Source organism: Eurosta solidaginis, chromosome 3, assembly GCF_040869045.1.
Source record: "Eurosta solidaginis isolate ZX-2024a chromosome 3, ASM4086904v1, whole genome shotgun sequence".
In the NCBI taxonomy this organism is placed as follows: Eukaryota; Metazoa; Arthropoda; class Insecta; order Diptera; family Tephritidae; genus Eurosta; species Eurosta solidaginis.
The window spans coordinates 53,797,386-53,817,613 of NC_090321.1; the positions used below are offsets into that span (position 1 = coordinate 53,797,386).

At 39.2% G+C, this 20,228-nt stretch overlaps 1 protein-coding gene across 3 annotated transcripts in view; it reads left to right on the forward strand.

Moving 5' to 3' along the window:
- The window catches only part of LOC137243728 (transient-receptor-potential-like protein), a 292,030-nt gene that overhangs the window by 178,553 nt on the left and 93,249 nt on the right, over window positions 1-20,228 (forward strand). The window contains exon 9 of one of the 3 annotated variants that reach the window (XM_067771753.1): window positions 5,120-5,331. The exons of the other annotated variants lie outside the window; for them this stretch is intronic. Coding sequence (XP_067627854.1) covers window positions 5,120-5,133 — 14 coding nt within the window. The 3' untranslated portion in view covers window positions 5,134-5,331. Of the gene's footprint in view, window positions 1-5,119; window positions 5,332-20,228 lie in introns of those variants that run through there. 3 annotated transcript variants of the gene reach the window in all.

Below are 20,228 nucleotides of genomic sequence, written 5' to 3' on the forward strand. Positions count from 1 at the left end.
TAAGTAATGATAAAAATATTTGCTAGTAAACCTCCATCGGCATTTAATTGTAGGTCAGAAAGAGTAGAATGTATGATGGAACACGCTGTCTTTGCTAAAACCTGGGTTGCAGGAATATCAAAAATAACTTTATATTTGGGGAGTTTTTCTAAGAGTGCAATAAATCTAAAGGGGACTTCAAGATTTTGTGCAAATGGTCTAGCATCACTGTATTTGTAAACTGTTTTAGTATTTTTACACAAAACGCCAACAAATTATATGGCTATGCATTTGCTACGTCATGTCAAATACGCAAAATCAAAAACCGTAGGTTATTTTTTGAACATTGAATAGGAATTCAATACAAAACAAATCTTGGAAAAAACCATTAAAAAAAAAAAACATTTTCACAATCCGTAGCTTACATTTGCTATTGCAACGCTTCCAATATCAAATGCACAAAACTTTGATCTGCCTTAATTTTATTCGGAAATGGCTTTTTAATATCAATAATTAGTTTCATTCTTCTGTATTTCTTTTAAAGTCTCATTAAATTCCACATCGAGATTAACAGTGCCATACTTACATATCTATCGAAATTTTATATGATTGGATTCGGTTATGTTAAACAGGTTGGGCAAAAAGACCTCACATAGACTAAATGTGTCCAAAGAGTTGCCAGAATTTGTTTGACAACCAAAGGGAAGAACCAGAATCGGGTGTCAGGACTGATGTTATAGAATAAGTTCGTCCTCTTGGCAAATTCTAGAAGGTTTCTAGGAATCAGCTTAATTGCTGCCTCAAGATCTGGCAACTCTGCCGCCCTTAATAGCTGGAGTCTTGGCCTGACGAGCGCAGGACACCTCACACTTCCTACACTTGCTGTTACTGACGAGGGTTAACTTATAAGCATGTGACGCCAGTAGGCAGTGTCCAGTCAGTATGCCCATCGTGAGCCTTAAGTCTTTTCTCTTGAGAGATATGAGACACTTTGTGAGTCTAACATCGTAGGCTTTGCACATGATTTTTTCTGCTTAATGGATCATATGCAACTCCTGTCTTCTTTTGATTTCTCTTTTATCTCAAACGGATTGGGACGTCTATCGTCGACTCGGCGAGTGTTGCACCCTGCTTTGACAATTGATCGGGCTTTTCGTTTCCTTCTATCCCTTTATAACCGGGAGCCCAGTAAAGATGGATGGTCCGGCCTGAGCGAAGTTTTTCCAATGTTTATTTACATTCCAGACAAACAAAGGGGTTGCTTGACTAAAATTCGAGGCAACTACGGGCAAACGAGCACAGACACAACCCACGCTATATTTCTGTAGAACTTTTGTAAGTACTCACCGGCTAAAGAGATTGACAGTGCAATGGTGAGAGCGTACTCTAGTACTAGGAGCAGACGTGTTCCCTAAGATATACAGGGGCACAATTCCAGCAGGCGGGATTGGTCCACTACTGGCCACCATCTTTGGGTTTTTTCCTATCAGGGGCCTGTTAATTATTACACTTATATGTATTAAAATTTTAAGCCTTTATACTCAATTTTTGAATTTACATATATGAACTGTTGAACTTTAGAGAATAAACTTGTTGAATTTATAAATGCATTTTGTATACGCTAACCAAATGAATTTAAAATACTGTAACGAATTTAGTGAAATTCCGCTTATTCCAAATCTTCTACGAACGTTGGACGTAAACTGTTGACTAAATAAAGCCAATATTGAATAAAGCAAAACTGGTCTTTATTAGACTACTTGAAAGTACTTCACAATAATACTTATACTTCGCAACTGATAGCTTGCTTAAATCAATGTGATTGGTCGTGCCTCAGCTGGTGCTGCTTTTATACTGTTCGGTTTCCTCGTGGGCATATTTCTAGGCGCTTCTATTTCTAGAATTTACTAGTTTGTTACCAGCTATAAACTATGTTTATAGCTTCCCATATGCGCGTATATATGTGAGTGATACTTGCACAAGGTATTGCCTACTTTTGTGAGCATCTCAGATAAGATATATTCATGTTTTATCCGTTGCTCTCCGCTGTGTAAATGCATAATGATTCATTTGTTGATGTGCATACAAGTCATTGCTTAGTATTGGCTTAGAGATGATAGTATCCCTTAGTGTTGCTATTATTCGGCACAATACCCTCTACTTAAGTCTGATCGTACGGATCAGACAAATTTCCTGTTCTAAACGCCGCTATATCCTATCCAAATGAACCACCCTTCTATTTCGTGGTTTCGCAATTATTTTTATGCGGTAGATGACGTCACTGATCCTCTTCAGAACTCTGTACGGGCCTTCCGAACTGCATCAAAATTTAGACGGAACACCTTTCCGCTGGTGAGGTTTGTATAGCAGTACCAAATCTCCCTCCCGGAAATCTTCCGAATTATTGTTTTTGTCCTACCTGTGTTTAATCTTACTACTCATTACCCTGGGCCGTTCGCTCACACTCTGATCTTTGGCCAATGAAGAACTATTTCGCAGAGCTTGATCTTGACGGATTGACTTTGCATCATCAGTATCGTCTTGATGTTTCACAACAGTAGTTCGCGCTGGCTTGAATCCACCCTTGCATTCTTTCTGGGAAATTCTTTCGTTCGCTATACTGCATCTATTAGGGTTTCTACTGCCAGTGTTTTTGTCGCAGGTACTTTTTATTTCGCTTTATTTGGCCCATTCGATCCATCAACCTTTACCTTGGACTTTCGTGGTCTTTGTCGAGTCTTCTCCACCATTACTTGATTACTGCTGAACCCTTTCTCCAAACTTAAGTTAAGTGAAACATCCTGGTTCTGGCGCATAATACTTCTCCGCATATCGATCTTGATGTCATGGTCAATTAAGAAGTCCACTCCTAATATGACTTCATCAACGATCTCCGTCACAACGAATTTGTGTAGAACCATGACCTTCCCAATTAAGACTCCACATATCACTTCTCCCTGGCCTTGGTTATACTCGACTGCGGCCGTACACAACCTTGCTCCAGGTAACGGTTTTACTCTCCTGTGAACAAGTCAAATCGGATTAAGTAATGAGATGCGCCCCTATCTACAGTCAGTAAACGTTCTATGCCATCCACGTTCCCTATGACGGTAGGACTGCTTAATTTCCTTTCAATTTGAGAGATAGATATCACAGGACATTCAACAGCTGGAGTTAGCTCTCGATTTTTACATCTGGCATGCTCTTAGTCATCTTCTCCAGTTTTGCGTTTACGGCCAGCTAAATTGGAACTACCGGGACCGGTGCTACAATGACGTGCAATGTGGACTTGGTTACCGCACTTGAAACACTTCATAACTCCAGCATTTTTCTGTTGTGATTCCTTCAGCGCCTCCAATATTGTGTTCACCCAGTCTGGCCTTTCTACGTCCGCACGGCGTGCTTTGAACGCTCGCTTACACAGAAGCGATGCTGTTTCCTGAATCAGAGCACGTTATACCATTTCTGCGAATGTTGGCTTTGGGTTTGCGTATGTCGCTCGCTTCGTTTCGACGTCCCGTATGTCATTTATAAAACTCTGGATTTTTACCCTCTCGGTATATTCCACGGGTGCATCCGCATTCGCTAAATGTGCCAGCCTTTCAACATCTGACGCAAACTCTTGCAATGTTTCACCAGGCCTCTGGAAGCGGTTCAGTAACTCCATTTGTTATACCTGTCTCCTATGCTCGCTTCCATAACGTCTCTCGACAGCGGCCATCAATGCTTCATAACTGTTCCGTTCGTACTCTGGAATCGTCTGTAAGATTTCCGCTGGAGGCCCTTTCAATTCCACGAACAGTGCAGTAACTTTATCTTCCACATTCCAGTTGTTCACTGCTGCGGTCTTTTCAAACTGTACCTTAAAGACCTGGAAAGGAACAGAAGCGTCAAAAGATGGAGTTTTGCCTTCCGATTTCTCGCTGGAACAGCCGGGCGATTTAGTTGTAATTGCTCCATATGACCTTTTAAATCATCGACTTCTGCCTGGAATTGTGCGATTTTTGCATCCTGTTATTCAAGTTTTAATGATACCCTTGCTTCCTGTGCCTCCAGCTGCGAGGATATATGGGCCTCTTGTGCTTTCAATTGCTCGGCCAACTGAGATTTCACATATGTCTTCTGTTCTTCCAGTTGAGTTTCCATCTTTGATGTTATACGGTTATCCTGGGATTCTAGTTGGGATGCTATACTTGTCTTCTGTTTTGCCAGTTGAGATGTTATATTTGTCTTTTGTTCTTCCAGTTGAGATGACATTTCGGTTGATATTTGTTTGAAAACTGCTAGTATCGCGTTAGTGTTAACACTTGCCAATGGATTCGCAGTCTCTATCCTCTCCTCCATTTTAGTTGCTGGCCCTTCCACATCAGGATAAAAGCCAAACTTGTCCACATCAATTCCTTCCAACTCCATTTTCTCTCGTAGCTGTGTTTGAAGTTCGATCTTATTGCCGGTTGTATTCAATCCACGGGCTTCCAACTCCTTTTTCAGCTGCTGGATCCTTAATTCACTTAACTTCGCCATGTCCTTGTTGTGCTTTGCAACTCTGGAATTTATTCAACAATTCCTCTTCTGACACCACTTGTAACCAATTTAGTGAAATTCCGCTTATTCCAAATCTTCTGCTAACATTCGAATCATTAAACTGTTGAATAAATAACTGCAATATTGAATAATGCAAAAATGGTCTTTATTAGACTATTTGAAAGTACTTCACAATGATACTTATACTTCGCAACTGATAGCTTGCTTAAATCAAACTGATTGGTTGTGCCTCAGTTGGTGCTGCTTTTATACTGTTCGGTTTCCTCGTTGGCATATTTCTAGGCGTTTCTATTTCTAGAATTCACTAGTTAGTTACCAGCTATAAAATTATCAGCTATAAACTATGTATTTTTTTTTTTTTGTGAGCATCTCAGATAAGATATATGCATGTTTTTGTGCGTTGCTCTCCGCTATATGGACATATGTATATAAATAATGATTCATTTGTTGATGTGCATACAAGTCACTGGTTAGTATTGGCTAAGAGATGTTTGTATCCCTTAGTGTTGCTAATATTAGTCACAATACAGTAAGTGCAACTGAAATTTTGAATACACGTATATAATTTTGTTTATTTCTTAAATTGTTCCTGCAGGGGAAGACTACTGAACTTTTAGCTCTGAATCTAGGTGGATGCCTGCTGTTCTTCTAGGGGATTACTTATTGCAAGGGGCCGGCATGTTTATGCCCACGGTCCAAAACATAAATATTTTAAGTAGCCCACGTATGCGAGATGTTAACATTATGTTAACGTCAACTTTTCCACCACTTTTTTCAAATAATTAAGTACAAGAATGGAACGATCTTACTGTTGTCAAGGGTTGGCAAAATTTTTGAAAACGGTGGCTCTTCCACTTCTTTTGCGATCATAGGAGGTACAAGCGGCACCACGATTCACGTAAGTGGAACTAAAATATATTCATATTAATATACCACAAACACGTATATACTCGTACATATATATATATATACATACTAATAATTGTTAATAAATATTATAACGTAATAGTTATACCATATCTTCAATTTTTATTTATCTCGTCGGACAAGCCCAAGGTCTCGTGCTCCCTCGATCACTCTTTTACACTATACAATCTCTGAATTCAAGAGAGTACGCTTCCACAGCCATAGATTTTGATCGCCCGATACGGGTCGTAATTGTACGATTAAAATAAAGACATATATTTTGATGAGCGTGTGTACATTTCAACCGATCACCGAATTGTTGTCGGCCGTTGTCGTTTTTCACTGCCGGTAAATTCGCGCATATTCCGTTTCATCGTCCTATTCTGTTTGTTAAATTGCGTGCATTTACTGTTAAAAATTAATTATTTGTGCAATGGACTGAATTGAAAAGTATAGTCCTCTCTCGACTCAGGGAGTGTTCGAGGGAAAAGTTGTTCGAAAGATTTATGGATCTCTACGCGTTGGCGATGGCGAGTACCGAAGAAGGTTTAAAGATGAGCTGTACAAGCTTTACGCTAACATTCACTTAGTCCAGCGAATTAAAACGCAGCGGCTGCGCTGGCTTGGCCATGTTATGCGAATGAAAGACGACGCTCCGGCTAAGAAAGTGTTTCTATCGGAACCCGCCTATGGGAGCAGAGGAAGAGGGCGGTCCCCACTTCTCTGGAATGACCAGGTGGAAAACAATTTAAACTCCCGTGGTGTGGCCAATTGGCGCCAGTTGGGAGTGAGACGAGGCGACATGCGCGCCTTGTTGGACGGTCATAACCGTTTAAACGGTTAAGGGTAAATTATGTAAGTAACGGACTGAAAAACTAATTAAAACATAAAAGCAATCAAATTTTTTCGCGAAAAATAAAATATAATAAAAAAAGCTGCAAGTATATAATCAGTTGCAATTTTAGCACCAGCGCGGCTAATTTCATCGGGCGGTTGCTATTTTTAGGTTTAACGGTGCCTACGTAAGCGTATCCTAAGGACATGATAACAGAGGGGAACAGTACAACAATGTCTGAAAAAATACCCCCAAATCGCTGGGAATTTGCCCAGAACACCTTTCTGAACAGGCGGCCTTCGCCCGCGCTGAAAAAATGAAGATATAAATTGTATTCGCGCAAAACGCCTTTATAGTTAATTCTTTTCTATGCACAACAAAATCATCAAAATTACAACAACCACATGAAAATGTTTACGTTTTATTTTGCAAAAATCTCTTGACAGGGTAAAAATATATCTTTCCCGCCTTCGTATTATTGCTTCCGAGGTAAAACCGCGTCTTTTGACACCTCTCCCGACATTTTTGGGCATGTATTAGCATCGACCCCCGTGGTAAATTATTACTTCCATTGAATATTTATTTCTATATTTAATGCTTAAATGAATATGGATAGGATGATACTTTTTACTCAAAAGATACTAAAATATTAAAACACACACAAGAATCTATCAATGCGTAATAATCTTAATTAAATATTTTACTGCTAACCATCGCACATTTAAAAATTACGTCATTTTCGTCACAAACATATTAATATGCTTTCTAAGGATAACACATTAGTTCCTGACGTAAATTTTCTTGTAGGGGAAGTCGTTTTATACTCAGCGTGCTTTGCATACAGAGTATATTAACTCTGATTGGATAACGATTGGTTGTCCGTTTCTGGATTGTTTCGTAATAATATCGTCGAGATGTTTGAGGGTATCTACATATAGTTTCAAGATGGTTTTAATAAGTAGTTCATACTGTTTCGGAAATCTTATCGGAACATTTTTTATCTATCCCAGATCTGTTCGTTGTTTTGGCACCTATATCAAAATTATTTCAAAAACGGTAGTTCAGAGGAGTATTGGACCCTACCTTTTTAAGGAAAGCAGTAAATCTTTTCTTCTGTCTCACTATGTGCTTATATGGGCGTCTGCGAATGTTTTGCGGTTTATTGGGCCACGTAAGTTCGAGCAGTGTCGTTGCTCACAATTTAGTGCACTGCCCCCAACTATGGTTTTCTGGCAGTATACAATAGAACATACTAGCAGCTTGGGAACAAATCAAACTAATTAAGTAGTTCTTTTCTGTATTTATTCATTAAAAATACGGTCATTGTACGTATATCAATTTGGTAACACAATTCAGCTGTGCAAACGCATATATACATACATATATAAAGAAACAAGTAAAAGGAAATTTTCTTTTGAAAAAGTGTTACAAAACAATTCGCAAAGCCGCGTTCATTTTCTTTCGCTGCAGTATGCGTAAAACCTTGAATTTGTTTAATTAGTAGAGGAAGTCTCCTTGTTTAACTAATTAAAAAACTGAGGAAAAATTAAAAGAAGTACGACGCAAATTGCGAGATAAACTCGGCTTAAAATGTCTTCGGAGGTTATTGCGCCTTGCATTTATTATACTCAGTTGAGCAGAGCTCACAGAGTATATTAAGTTTGATTGGATAACGGTTGGTTGTACATATATAAAGGAATCGAGATAGATATAGACTTCCATATATCAAAATAATCAGGATCGAAAAAAAATTTGATCGAGCCATGTCCGTCCGTCCGTCCGTTAACACGATAACTTGAGTAAATTTTGAGGTATCTTGATGAAATTTGGTATGTAGGTTCCCGAGCACTCATCTCAGATTGCTATTTAAAATGAACGATATCGGAATATAACCACGCCCACTTTTTCGATATCGAAAATTTCGAAAAACCGAAAAAGTGCGATAATTCATTACAAAAGACAGATAAAGCGACGAAACTTGGTAGATGAGTTGAACCTATGACGCAGAATAGAAAATTAGTAAAATTTTGGACAATGGGCGTGGCACCTCCCACTTTTAAAAGAAGGTAATTTAAAACTTTTGCAAGCTGTAATTTGGCAGTCGTTCAAGGTATCATGATGAAATTTGGCAGGAACGTTACTCGTATTACTATATGTACGCTTAATAAAAATTAGCAAAATCAATCAAATTTTAAAAGACAAGTTAATATCTTTACAGTATATAAGTAAATTATGTCAACATTCAAGTCCAGTAATGATATGTTGCCACAAAATACAAAAATAAAAGAAAATTACAAAATGGGCGTGGCTCCGCCCTTTTTCAGTTAATTTGTCTACGATACTTTTAATGCCATAAGTCGAACAAAAATTTACCAATCCTTGTGAAATTTGGTAGGGGCTTAGATTCTCTTTTCTGTGAAAAAGGGCGAAATCGGTTGAAGCCACGCCCAGTTTTTATACACAGTCGACCGTCTGTCCTTCCGCTCGGCCTTTAACACGATAACTTGAGCAAAAATCGATATATGTTTACTAAACTCAGTTCACGTACTTACCTGAACTCACCCTGTATTGGTGTAAAAAATGGCTGAAATCCGACTATGACCACGCCCACTTTTTTGATATCGAAAATTACGAAAAATGAAAAAAATATCATAATTATATACCAAATACGAAAAAAGGGATGCAACATGGTAATTGTATTGGTCTATTGACGTAAAATATGACTTTAGAAAAAAACTTGGTAAAATGGGTGTGACACCTACCAAATTAAGTAGAAGAAAATGAAAAAGTTTTGCAGGGCGAAATCAAAAGCCCTTGGAATCTTGGAAGGTATACTGTTCGTGGTATTACATATATAAATACATTAGCGGTACCCGACAGATGATGTTCTGGAATCACCCTGGTCCACATTTTGGTCGATATCTCGAAAACGCCTTCACATATACAACTAAGGGCCACTCCCTTTTAAAACCCTCATTAATACCTTTAATTTCATACCCATATCGTACAAACACATTCTAGAGTCACCCCTGGTCCACGTTTATGGCGATATCTCGAAAACGCGTCCACATATAGAACTAAGGTCCACTTTTTTTCAAATACTCATTAACACCTTTCATTTGATACCCATATCGTACAAAAAAATTCTAGAGTCACCCCTGGCCCACCTTTATGGCGATATCTCGAAAAGGCATCTACCTATAGAACTAAGGCCCACGCCCTTTTAAAATACTCATTAACACCTTTCATTTGATACCCATATCGTACAAACAAATTCTAGAGTCACCCCTGGTCCACCTTTATGGCGATATCTTGAAAAGGCATCCACCTATAGAACTAAGGCCCACGCCCTTTTAAAATACTCATTAACACCTTTCATTTGATACCCATATCGTACAAACAAATTCTAGAGTCACCCCTGGTCCACCTTTATGGCGATATCTTGAAAAGGCATCCACCTATAGAACTAAGGCCCACTCCCTTTTAAAATACTCATTAACACCTTTCATTTGATACCCATATCGTACAAACAAATTCTAGAGTCACCCCTGGTCCACCTTTATGGCGATATCTTGAAAAGGCATCCACCTATAGAACTAAGGCCCACGCCCTTTTAAAATACTCATTAACACCTTTCATTTGATACCCATATTGTACAAACAAATTCTAGAGTCAGCCCTGGTCCATCTTTATGGTGATATCTCGAAAAGGCGTCCATCTATAGAACTTAGGCCCACGCCCTTTTAAAATACTCATTAGTACCTTTCATTTGATACCCATATCGTACAAAATAAATTCTAGAGTCACCCCTGGCCAACCTTTATGGCGAAATCTCGAAAAGGCGTCCACCTATAGAACTTAGGCCCACTCCCTTTTAAAATTATCATTAACACATTTCATTTGATACCCATATCGTACAAAGAAATTCTAGAGTCAGGCCTGATCCACCTTTATGGCGATATCCCTAAATGGCGTCCATCTATAGAACTATGGCCCACTTCCTCTTAAAATACTCTTTAATACCTTCCCTTTGATACCCATCTCATACAAGCACTTTCCAGCGTTACCCTAGGTTCATTTTCCTACATGGTGATTTTCCCTTACTTTGTCTCCACAGCGCTCAACTGAGTATGTAATGTTCGGTTACACCCGAACTTAGCCTTCCTTACTTGTTTTTGGTTAATATTACATGCCTTTTAATAAAAATATACTAAAACATATAACATAAAAGCCTTTTTTCTTGGTTCGGTCAACAAGGGGTTAATTAAGATTTATTGTTGTTATTTAAAATTCCTGAAATTTTGACAGAAAAGTTTTTGCTTATTCTTTACTCACACCACGCAATTGGGTATAAATAGCGCTCACAAAATTAATCCCGTTGTATTTCATACTTAAAAAGTGTTGCGAAAGGTTCCTAAAACTAAAATGTATTCTCGCATTTATTTCGTTATGCTGTTTGTCGGACTAAGCTGTCATTTCGCCCTTGCAGATGCGCAGTTTCGCATTCGAAGTGGTGAAGATATAGAAATAGAGCATAGCCCGCATGCGGTTGCTGTATTTCGTAGTAATGTCTATCAGTGTGCTGGTACCTTAGTCGGTAAGAAATCGGTCGTTACAGTTGCGCATTGTGGCGGAGGAATGGGGGTACACCTTGTACGAGCTGGTATAACCAATTTACGTGAAACAAACAGAGAAATAGGGCAACATCTCTTGGTGGACGAAATGATTCCCCACTCTGAATATGATGAAAACACAGGCAAAATGGATATAGCTATGCTTATATTGGAGAGGGAAGTTGACGAGAATTATGCCGTAAAACCAATCGAGCTTTGCAATGTTAAATTATCACCGGGTACAAGAATGCTAGTTAGTGGATGGGGCTCGATAGATGCAAATGATAACACTCCTCATCTTATTCTCCAAAGAACTGAATTGCCTGTAATAGAAAAAAAATCCTGCCAGAAAGTTTATTTGAATATAGCGAACCCGAAATATTTACCAAAAACAACAATTTGTGCTGGATGTAGTGAAAGCGGTGTGTGTCATGGAGATTCTGGAGCAGGGGCCCTTGTGGAAGGCCGACTTTGTGCGGTGCTACAAAGTGACTGTGACTACCTCGGTGTTCCCGGTTTATATGCAGATGTTTCAAATTCCAAAGTTAAACGCTTTATAAAAGACAACATGTGTTAAGGGGTGTTGATAGAAATTGACTGTTGAGTGGAATATCATCCTTACTCGACTGAACACCGAATTTCGAAAGATTTTGAGATAGTACGTTTTCGAAACAATAGTTGAGATATGGTGATATTCCACTCATCAGTCGAAATGGCGATATTTTTATTGTATCACGTAAAAATAAAGAGCTATGACGTGTAAATAAATATTTTTCTGATTTTATGCAATTGGACAGTGGCGCATTTAAATTACTTAAGTAAGTGAAACCAAACTTTGATCATGATTGTAAAGTTCCCTCGTGCATGAATAGATCTTGATATAAAAGGGTTATTACGGAATAACTATTTTGAGGCAAACTCAGTGTAAAACAGCTGATCCAACCAACTCTATGGAAGTCAACGTAATCGGTTATTGAAGTCATAGAATAACTTCTTAGTCATAACGATACCATAGCCAATTACATTACAAGGAATGGAAAAAGTACTTTCAAATTTCCCATTCCAATCATCAAAGGAATTGCAAAAGTAATTGAAAAACTACAAGTTAGTTTGTGTATAGGAACTTACTCCGGTTGATGTGGGTGACTTTTCGGGTAACACTTTTCATTATTTCATCAGATTTTTCTTGTGAGTGGTAACTGAAAGCATTTGGAAACACCAATCAATATAAAATCATTATTCTCTTAAAGTTCACATCTAAGTAAGGGCATCTCCTTTCCTTCCTCCGCTATCAAAGGGGGTGGCTATAGGAAAGCAGCATTCTTTTTAATTTTCTTTGATACATTTTGCTGGCATAACGTAAACAGCATTAATTATTTAAAATGCGTTTTCTATTGTTGTTACATATTTCACAAATGAAATATAGAAAGCAGGATTCCGGCACAGATGTAAAATGTATTCCAATAAAAAACCATTTGTGTTGATGAAATTGTAAATTTTTGGCATGAATTATCTGGCTTTATATGGAAAAAAGGTTTGGAGGTATGCTTCTAATATCCCTCACTAAGGTAGGCACCTTGTCGTTTGTATGAGGGCTTAGCCGAACACCATAGCGCCCGACTATGAGGCGCAGCGGTTTAGGACTGGCATCTACGCCGTTTCGCCTCATAGGAGGGCGGCGGAATGTCGGTGACCAAGAACTGCCAACCCCCCAATTCACGGCGTTATTCGGACCGTGCCTATTGGACGATTTGCACCCAGGGGATAAATTCGAACGAAGCCTTCTCGATACCGGACCACTCGGGAAGTATTGATGGCATTACCGCAGTAAGGGGTGCTGCTATGGAGGACGGTTCTTTCCCCGTATATAATACTGAACCGCTGCGCACGCCCTGTTGGGCTGGTGGTCATACGACGAAGATGAACAACTCATTATCTAATTCTAATAAGGTCGGTGATAATGGGAGGCCTGTGTCACAAGCCAAAAATGACAAAAACGCATTAAGCGATGCGTCGGACCCGGTGAGCGAGAGTAGTGCTGATTCAATGCGCTCCGTATTGGAAAAGCATAAAACTGAAAACGAAGTAGAAGAGTGGAGAAGGGTACTGGGCAGAGGAAGTAAGAGAGCCCTGTTGCATTACCGATCAGCACTAAGAATTGCAAAACGCCTGGGAGCAGTGATTGACCCAACAGAAGCGGAGATCGAGCGCGTGGAATCGGCTCATGCGGCAGTAGAAGTAGGTCGAAAGCAGTTCAAAAGGTTTGCTGCGAGAAACGCTCGGCACTGCAACCAATACAAGTAGGAAGAAGTGTCGAATGGCAGAATGAAGAGGCAACGTTCGGCGGAAGGCGAAAAGTCTGCTTTCAAGAGTATGAAAAGACCCCGTCCCAGAGTAGTAGATAAGTAGGCCTAAAGCTGTAGGACAGGTGGCCCCAATAGCGAACTACCTCGAAAGCTGCAAGTCAAAGAGAAGACTACTGAAAGGTGGAGATCTGTATAAAAGGAGCTTATTTACTTAATGCTTAAGATGATACGGGAACAACCACGTAAGACCCTGGTGTGAAGATGATAGCGTCCGCGAGCTTGCTGTGGCTGGAGGAAGTGGTTCAAAACCTCCAAAGCCAAGCCGCGAACGCGAAGTTCGCGGTGATGGATAAATCGCAAATCCCCACGGTACCAAAAGTTAAAGTATGGATACCATGCGTAATGTAGTCGAAGGATACACTGCGACTTCTGCAGAATCAGAATCCGATTGTGATGCAATATATCCAGGCTCAGCGCTATGATTAGAGCTCACGTGATGTATGTTTAAAAATTAATTAAAAGATTCTTTAAAGTCCTTATCTAACCCAAAAGTCATAATGATAACACAGGCCGACAGCATCTCAGACCCAGAAACCGGACTGTATATTTTTGAAGGATTTTGATGCTATGAATCGAAATCTGGCCTCAAAATGTCTCTATCATCTCTGGTTTCGATATATTCTAACCTAAAAGTGTGTAACCCCTAGAAACCACCGCTACCACCCCACAAATGCGATATCTCAGCGAAAAAATAGTTAAGCAAACTCAACGCCATTTGAAAGAAGAAGATTTGTGTTTAAAGATGCCATCGTTTGATTTGGGTGAAATAAAACAACTGCAAGACTACATAATCTCAAATATGGGCAAAATTGTTGTTTTTCAACCAGAGCTGATAGAGCAATTCTGAGGCCAGATTTGGATTTAGCGCATCATAAACCTTCGAAAATATATAGTCCGGTATCTGGGTCTGAATGTTGGTTAAATTTTGTCGGCCTGTGTAACTTATCCATCGCCTTTGGCGATATAATTCTGGTGACTCGAGGACATGCGTGAGCGGTTTTTGGCGGAAATTTTTAATGACCGGAATTTTTAATTCTCCGGATGAGGGGAACATAGACACAAACACGACGTGTTACCCATTTCCATAACCCCACAGAAGTTGAAGAAGCAATGAAAAAAGCCAAACCTTCTAAATCAATAGGTCCAAATGGAGTAGTCATGCCAATGCTAAAACATCTTGGCGCCGAGGGAGAAAGCTACCTGACGCACGTTTTTAAGCCTGGGAAACCGGCTAACAAAGGTGAGTAATAACGACCGGTATCAATGCGTTCGCGAGTAGCGAAGACATTGGAAACCTTCCTGCCCCGTCAGTTTAGTGCAAATATTCGCCTAGTCACTCATCAGCATGATGATCAGCACAGTGAAAAGCTTTTGACACAGTCAACCACGGTACTATACTCCAATATATAGAAGATGCACCCTTTCCCATTTGTATAAAAAGATAAACTCCAATTATCTGAACTTAGCCAGCCAAATCCACGGTCACTGTTTTGCGACGTGGAATATTGGACGTTCACGTCGATGGTGCTACGCTACCGATTGTCAGCCATTCAAATATCTTAGGAGTAACATTCGATCACACTCTCACCTTCAAAACGTATGCCATCGAAGTTGTATCTAAAGTACAAATCCGCAAAAAAATCCACAAGTCGCTTGCACTTGGGGAAAAGATGAAGAAATGTTGCTAGCCACGTACAAAGAAATTGGCCGGCCACTCAACAGCAAATCTAAACTAATTTGATACAATCCTACCATAACCTTCCTTATATATGACGAGAAGAAATGAATTGCAAGTCATTGAAGGATTGTGTTGTGTTTTAAAAACATTTTCTTATGGTCCAAAAAGTTACTATGGCCTTATAAAATCAACGCTTGAATCGCAAAAATATTTTTTATACTAAGAATTTTTCAATTACTTTTGCAATTCCTCTGAGGAATGGGAAATTCGAAAGTACTTTTTCCATTCCTTGTAAGGTAATTGGAAAATTTTCATTTACATTTGCAATTCCTTTCGAAAGTACTGGGGCAGAAATTACATTTGAACAAAGTATTTTTTTTTTTTTCAATTACAAACAAAAAATTTGTTGTACTTGAGCCTCAAAAAACGAAATTACTTTTGGTATTTTTCTATTTTTTGAGGAATTGAAATGCAAAATAATCATTACTACCCAGCCCTGACCATAGCCTACCAATTAGTTTTTTGTTTTCTCCCATACACCCATCTTATCTTATCTTAATCTTAATCTTATTAATATTTTAAATGCGAAAGTTTGGATGTTTGGATTTTTGATGAAATTTGGCACACATATAGGCAATAGTCTAGAAGGATATACTAGCCATATGTTTATGAAAAGGGGGAGCTCCCCTTCCCCTAGGAATATTTATAATTTAATTATTGTATTTTTTTGTCTTTGTGACTGAATCACCCCAGAATGGCTACACGGATTTTGATGAAATTTGGGACACAGATAGACAATAGTATATATTGATGGAAAAGGCGGGGGGGGGGGGGGCGTTTTGGTTGTAGTTTTATTAACGATAAAGGCACTCTCCGAAGGCTTTGGGGAATGTTAGCGATGTTGATGGTCCTTTGCCGGATATAGATCCGGTACGTTCCGTTAACAAAGTACCATTTAAGTACTAGCCCGACCATCTTGGGAACGATTTATATGACCACATTAAACCTTCTAGGCCATCCCGCCCTAGTTCAGGATTCGCCACGGAGAGCTGAGGTTGACAATTGTGTTGGGGAAGCTATATATTGCGCTCGCAACCACTTGAGAGGGTTGCGCTACACAACCCATTGAATCAATGCCTCTTATGGCAGACATACCTACGGCGGATATATTGTAAGCCCCCAAACCGGCGGGGGTGCGGGGGTTGCGTCCCACGACTATTCGAACAATTACTTTTTAATAATTTTGACACATTATAACTTTACCTTTACTCCCCTTCACCAATATTACCAACTCAATGGGTCGAGGACTTACAGAGTGAGCAGCGGAGAAAGCCGAATTTGGTTCAGAAATTAAAATATACACTTATTGAAATCATTCTACGTTCGGCAATTATTCATGACTATTATCTATTTTCAAACTGTTTGATTACGATGATTTGACAAACAAAACGAGAAAATCACGAAACATCATACTGTGATTTCCCCGTCTCCATGTACATTCCTCTTCTGGAAAATATTATAGAAGATTTGAAAATTCGATTTTCTCCAGAAGTTCTGTCTGGCTTTCAGATATGTTCATTGCTCCCGAAGAACATAGAATATACAACAACGAGTGAAACTACAAATATAATCGAAAGTTTAACACAGCGGTTCTCCACACTTTTGAAGGAATCCGATAAGCTTCTTTACTTAAGACTTCAAGGAGAAATTACTCATTGGCAATATTTTTGGAAGCAAAAGACAGCCGAAAATTCTCAAACAACCTCTGGTATACCAACTAACGCTGTGGAAACTTTGGAATTTTGTGACAAAAATGTATACCCAACCATCCATGCTTTGCTCAAAATTTTATGTACGATGTGTGTCACGAATGCAAATGCCGAAAGGTCTTTTTCAACATTACGTCTGTTGAAAACGTGGCTCAGAACGACTATGCTTCAGCAAAGATTGGTCGGTCTGGCGTTGCTGAATATACATTCTGACATTGAAGTGAAACTAGAAGATATCGTCGAACGATTCGCGAATCAGGGAGGACATAGAATGGTTTTATAGTGCGTGTTTCATTTTGAGTGAAAATTTCTAAAACAGATCTAAAAACGTGATAATTTATTTTTGAGCAACAGAAGTATTATTTGATAGCTGTCGACAATAAACAAAAAGGATTATCTTCGATTTTTCCAAAAAAATTGTGTCCTTATAATTGCCATTTGAGTTTTTTGTCCTCTTTTTTTGCAGTTGAGTAGCAGCCTATAGGCTTCACAGATTTTGACAATTCAAACACCAATTTGCTTGTAATTAAAAACTCTTTTAAAGCACAATTTTATTTCTGTGAAATAAATTTCTATTTTTAAAATTGTTGCAAAAACCGTGCAAAAGAATTGTTCTGGAGCACATTTTTGCAAGCAAGGAAGACCACATACGCAAAATTTGCTCTCTGTGATATTCCGTTGAGAAAAAAAAATGGCCCGCAGCATTGTTGCTAGATATTTTCATTTAAACACATTGGATTTGAAGAATTTCCATACAAAATTTTATTTTTCAAATACGTAACTAAAAACAAATTGGTGTTTGAATTGTCAAAATCGGTGGAGCCTATCGGCTGATATTCAACTTTAAAAGAAAAAGGACAAAGAAAATTCAAATGGCGATAATTAACGATACAGTTTTTTTTGGAAAAAACGAAGACGAGCATTTTATTGTATTATCGATAGCTATCAAATAATACCTTTGTTGCTCAAAAATAAATTATGACGTTTTTCGGTGATCACTTTCCGAAATTTTCACTCTGTGTCTTTAAACATAACAAGTCAAGATAAATGCAAATCCTTTCAAAACGGGCGGAATCTTGCGATCGATTTTCGACTAACTTCCTGATGAGCTAGAGACATGAGACTTGGGCCGTAAGTCAGAACCCGGTGAAAATGCAATATTTTATCAAACAAATTCCGCTAGGTGGCGCATGGATCGAGATATTGAGAAATCTAGTTTTAAACTGGGAATCGTGCAATCGATTTTTAACTAACTTCCTGGATATCTAGAGACTTGAAACCTAAAATGTAGTTTAAAACGGGGTGACAGTGCAATGTTTGATCTAAAAATTCAGCTACGTAACACACAAGTCTAACTATTTAGAAGATTAGGCCATACCTACTGTAGTGTTACCACAATACGCTTTACCCACAATTCATTCTTATGCATATACCAGAATACGCTTTTACACATAATGCAGTCTTATGCATGTAGTGAACTTGGCTGTTCAATATATTTTCGTATAATATTTTTTCATTCACTGACAATAAGTACAATTCATATTTTTATAACAATATCTAATATATAAAATTCTTCTGTCACGGTTCTAGAGGCTGAACTCCTCCGAAACGGCTGAACCGATTCTCATGAAATTTTGTGAGCATATTGGGTAGGTCTGAGAATCGGCCACCGTCTACCTTTTTTTTCGCTACGTGCCTAGGGTCTTGAGATCAAAACGTGGACCCGGGTACCCCTAGAATGTATTTATACAATATGGATACCAAATGAAAGCTGTTGATGAGTGCTATAGTACAGGATAATTTTCATACCCCTGGGTGACTAGGGTCTCGATATATAGGCCAAAACTTGGACCCGGGTACCCCTAGAATGTGTTTATATAATATGGATATCAAATGAAAGCTGTTGATGAGTGCTATAGTACAGGATAATTTTCATACAACTGGAAGGCTAGGGTCTCGAGATATAGCCCAAAACGTGGATCAGGGTACCCTTAAAATGTGTTTATACAATATGGATATCAAATGAAAGCTGTTGATGAGTGCTATAGTAAAGGATAATTTTCATACAACTGGAAGGCTAGGGTCTCGAGATATAGCCCAAAACGTGGACCAGGGTACTCCTAGAATGTGTTTATACAATATGGATACCAAATGAAAGCTGTTGATGAGTGCTATAGTACAGGATAATTTTCATACAACTGGAAGGCTAGGGTCTCGAGATATAGCTCAAAACGTGGACCAGGGTACCCCTAGAATGTGTTTATACAATATGGATACGAAACGAAAGCTGTTGATGAGTGCTATAGTACCGGATAATTTTCATACAACTGGGAGGCTAGGGTCTCGAGATATAGCCCAAAACGTGGATACGGGTACCCCTAGAATGTGTTTATACAATATGGATATCAAATGAAAACTGTTGATGAGTGCTATAGTACAGGATAATTTTCATACAACTGGCAGGCTCTGGTCTCGAGATATAGCCCAAAACGTGGACCTGTGTACCCCTAGAATGTGTTTATACAATATGGATATCAAATGAAAGCTGTTGATGAGTGCTATAGTACAGGATAATTTTCATACAACTGGGAGGCTAGGGTCTCGAGATATAGCCCAAAACGTGGACCAGGGTACCCCTAGAATGTGTTTATACAATATAGATACCAAATGAAAGCTGTTGATGAGTGCTATAGTACAGGATAATTTTCATACAACTGGGAGGCTTAGGTCTCGAGATATAGCCCAAAAGTGGACCAGGGTACCCCTGTTGTTGTTGTTGTAGCGATAAGGTTGCTCCTCGAAGGCTTTGGGGAGTGTTATCGATGTGATGGTCCTTTGCCGGATGCAGATCCGGTACGCTCCGGTACCACAGCACCATTAAGGTGCTAGCCCGACCATCTCGGGAACGATTTATGTGGCCACATTAAACCTTCAGGCCATCCCCTCCCTCCCCACCCCCAAGATCCATGAGGAACTTGGGGTCGCCAGAGCCTCGTCTGTTAGTGAAACAGGATTCGCCGCGGATAGGTGAGGTTGACAATTGGATTTGGAGAAGCTATATATTGCGCTGGCAACCTGAAGGGTTGCACTACACACCCCTTGAATCTGGTATTTTAGTCGCCTCTTACGACAGGCATACCTACCGCGAGTATATTCTGACCCCCTTACCCGCTGGGGTACCCAGGGTACCCCTAAAATGTGTTTATACAATATGGATATCAAATGAAAGCTGTTGATGAGTGCTATAGTACAGGATAATTTTCATACAACTGGAAGGCTAGGGTCTCGAGATATAGCCCAAAACGTGGACCAGGGTACCCCTAGAATGTGTTTATACAATATGGATACCAAATGAAAGCTGTTGATGAGTGCTATAGTACAGGATAATTTTCATACAACTGGGAGGCTTGGGTCTCGAGATATAGCCCAAAACGTGGACCCGGGTACCCCTAGAATGTGTTTATACCATATGGATATCAATTGAAAGCTGTTGATGAGTGCTATAGTACAGGATAATTTTAATACAACTGGGAGGCT